General features: G+C 37.4%; 1 protein-coding gene across 1 annotated transcript; it reads left to right on the top strand.

Moving 5' to 3' along the window:
* Nucleotides 1-331: 331 nt before the first annotated feature.
* Nucleotides 332-1,044, top strand: BDBG_00819 (uncharacterized protein; the record flags this gene model as incomplete). Its single annotated transcript, XM_031720062.1, has 2 exons — nucleotides 332-425; nucleotides 533-1,044. 2 exons carry the CDS (start codon nucleotides 332-334, stop codon nucleotides 1,042-1,044), a joined length of 606 nt encoding a protein of 201 aa, XP_031576054.1.
* Between the last annotated feature and the right edge of the window lie 2,746 nt (nucleotides 1,045-3,790).

Below are 3,790 nucleotides of genomic sequence, written 5' to 3'. Positions count from 1 at the left end.
ATTTGAGACTCTTATTAACTGCATCACAGAATGCTTCTCTCTTATCATTCTCATTGAGTATCAGCTGTCTCACAATTTCATCTCTGATAGTGAGACTAAGTTAAATACTTGATATGAGCTTCTGCATGCCAGAGTGCAGTAGCAAGATCATCAGTTTCTCTTTCTTAATCAACTGCATATCAATGAAATACTGATAGATAAGAAGGTCTCTACATTGTTCATGAGACAATGCATCTATTTTGCCTTTTTTGGCAAGTCACTGACATCTTCACCCTCTCAACATACATGGGTTGGAGCTGTCACTTCAGCAAGTGATCTACTTAATTTGTCAATGTCACTGCTTTTCATGGCTGATGACAGTTCACTTGCAGGATTCAGACAGCTTCCTTTGCAGGAAAATGATGGTTGTACCACTGTTAACCACGGTGAGCTAGACCCTATGCAGTTAGATTCGGCAGAGAGGGCGACTGCCGAAGAAACCGGAGTCCGCAGAGAAGTCACTGAGCGTTATGCTGCGGAACAAGAACGGCAGGAAGAGGAGGAGGCAAAGCGGCCGCTGAACGATATGCCGCAGAACAAGAACAGCTTCGACAGGAACAGCTTCGGCAGAAGGAGGAGGCAAGAGCAGCCGCCGAACAATATGCCGCGGAACAGGAACAGCTTCGGCAGGAGGAGGAGGCAAGAGCAGCCGCCGAACAATATGCCGCGGAACAGGAACAGCTTCGGCAGGAGGAGGAGGCAAGAGCAGCCGCCGAACAATATGCCGCGGAACAGGAACAGCTTCAACAGGAGGAGGAGGCAAGACAATATGCTGTGGAACTAGAACAGCTTCGCCAGCAGGAGGAGGAAAAATTGGCCGCTGAACGATATGCCTTAGAACAGGAACAGCTTCGACAGGAACAGCTTCGACAGGAACAGCTTCGGCAGGAGGAGGAGGCAAGAGCAGCCGCCGAACGATATGCCGCGGAACAGGAACAGCTTCAACAGGAGGAGGAGGCAAGAGCAGCCGCCGAACGATATGCCGCGGAACAGGAACAGCTTTGACAAGAACAACTGAGGCAGGAAGAGGAGGAGGCAAGAGCGGCCGCTGAAAGATATGCTGCAGAACAAGAACAGCTTCGACAGGAACAGCTTCGACAGGAACAGCTTCGACAGGAACAGCTTCAGCAGCTAGAGGAGGATGCAAGAGCGGCCGCCGAACAATATGCTGCAGAACAGGAACATCTTCGACAGGAACAGCTTCAGCAGGAGGAAGAGGCAAGAGCGACTGCCGAATGATATGCTGCAGAACAAGAACAGCTTCAGTGAGATGCAGAAGAAGCTGCAGCTGAGCAAGTTAAATAAGAGCAAATTCAGTATGAAGAAGAGAAAAGACATACTGTTAAGAGAGCTGAACAGCAACAGATTCAAAAGAAGACTGAGAAAAGAGCAGCTATTGAGCACACAGCTGAAGAAGTGCATTTTCAATAAGAAGCAGAAGAAAGAGCTGTTGCTGCAAGCAGATCAAGAGCAGCTTGTAAGAGAGACAGTGAGGCTAGTACAGCTGCAATCAGAGAAAGAAGACAGAGCAGCTGTGTCAACAGCTGCAGAGAAGATGTACACCTCACAGCCTGTCATACAGCTCAACTTTACACTCTTCATATTCAGTAAGAATGAGGGCACTCACAGCATTATTGACTCTGTAAGCACTGAGTGAGCAATGAATGTCACAGATCTCACTTCAGAAGTTAAGAGTTGAAAAGCTGTTAAATGCATCACTGAATTGATATAATTAAAAGAATCAGTCTCTTAAATATAGCAGAGCAAGCTGCAGAAATCTGAAGTCATTTTAAAATCTTCAGAGAGAAATATTTTTTCACAGAAGATTATAAGAAAAGCTACTACTGAATAATTTTTGAAAATGAATAACAGACTTCAAGTCTTACAGTCAGATTTAAGTCTTCAAGATGTATTCAGACTTGAGAATGTGTCAATCAGTACTAGAATAGTCACAATTATTTTTAAAACTTATAAGAAAGAGAAATGAGTTAATACTGATAAGATGATTATTAATCTGTTCATATCTTCTCACTAATTCATGATAGAATGAATAATTAAGAAGAATACTTAGAACTGATAGATAACTTTCTATAATAAGAATTTAAAACTAATCACTTCTACACAATGCTTAGATATGATTATTGAAGATAAAACTAACACTGTCTTAATAATGTTTAACAGAGAGCTGAATATTGATGAAGAGATGATAGTATCTATGTCACAGAATACTGACAGTGAATAAAAACAAGAGAGAAAGATTAAGTATTATACATAATACTGAGGCTCTTTGACTGTGAATTCTTGATTATCACAGAATCTCAGAAATTGATTCAATAGCCTCTACTGTTCACAGATCAGTATGACTACAAGTTGACTGTCTTTAGATCTATGAGTTTATGAACTGTGTTTCATGAACCTGTCAGATCTATTGACTTCTGCCTTTAACATAGCAATCTAGATTAGTGAATCTACTGTACATATTCTTAAACACTGATTATAGTACTTCTTTTTTTAATCATTGTACTAGTAATTATATGATGTAGTTTCTGATCTTTTATTAATCTTCTTCTGCTACTGTGTCTCTGACCTGATTAAACTTCAGCTCTCAGATTAATTCTTGAACAGATACAGTTTTAAAGAGAGTATTAATATTAATAAAAACTCTCAGTAGATAAGACTGCACTGTCTGAACTCTCAAGATTACTTTTCTCACTCTGAGTATATATATGAACTTCTTTCTCTCTCAGATTCATTTCTCTTTCAATTTCTTTTTCATCTCTCATTCTATACTGTTAACTAAAACTCATCACAAAGCTCTTGTATATTCAATCATAACTGAGTGAATACAATAGAACTTATTCTCTCTAAAGCTCTTTATCATTTCACTTTACTGATCTGTGACATAGTTATCTCTTGATCTCTCAGCTATGACAGAAGCTGATAATTTTCATACTGTGATTATTATTTCAGATGAAATAGATGAACAGGCTCTGATATAAAGAATATAAAGATTATAAAGAAAGAGATTATACACAGACTATAGTTATTCAATCTATAATGAATCTGATGATTTGATAATCTCTGATTCTCTGAAGTCTGAAATGAAGCAGTCACTGAAAAAATAAAAAAATATTTAATTTTAATATGATTTTAGTAAGACTCTTCTTTATGAACCTTGATGAGACTTCTTTCTTACTGATATTAAGATAGAAAAGAGTGAACCAGGAAATTCATACTATTTTTAAGACTGAGTGTGTAAAGAGAAGAAAGCTGAAAGAAGAAGTATAGTATCTGCATGCAGAGATAATCAAGCTTAAGACTAAACTTCAGAAGTTAAAGTATTAATTTGAATATGAAATCTGCTATAGTATTTCATCAGAGTGAAGAACTCTTCTACTGTGTAAATATCAGTTTTATATAAGATGTCTTCATTCTTAGACTGACCGTGTAACCGTGTCTGAGACCAGGATCAGATTTTTTAATAGTCTTATTATCAATTCAACTGATCTCATTACACAGTTTTAACATTAGATAGTAGTCTTATACTGTCTCAGTGAAACTTACTGTCTACTCTTATCACATTTTTTAAATGAGATTATGATTTTCACTTCTCAATTTAAATTATTTTTATTGCTTTAAATGACTTTAAATCTTATTTAAGTGTTATCAAAAAGCATTACTTTTTAAAAAATTAAAAATAGTCTAAAAAAAACCTTAGAATGTCTAAAAATAGTAACTTTATATCAAGAAT

The sequence above is a fragment of the Blastomyces gilchristii genome, assembly GCF_000003855.2.
Source record: "Blastomyces gilchristii SLH14081 genomic scaffold supercont1.1, whole genome shotgun sequence".
In the NCBI taxonomy this organism is placed as follows: Eukaryota; Fungi; Ascomycota; class Eurotiomycetes; order Onygenales; family Ajellomycetaceae; genus Blastomyces; species Blastomyces gilchristii.
Note: the sequence above shows the minus strand (reverse complement) of the source record. Positions and strands in the feature narration are given on the sequence as shown.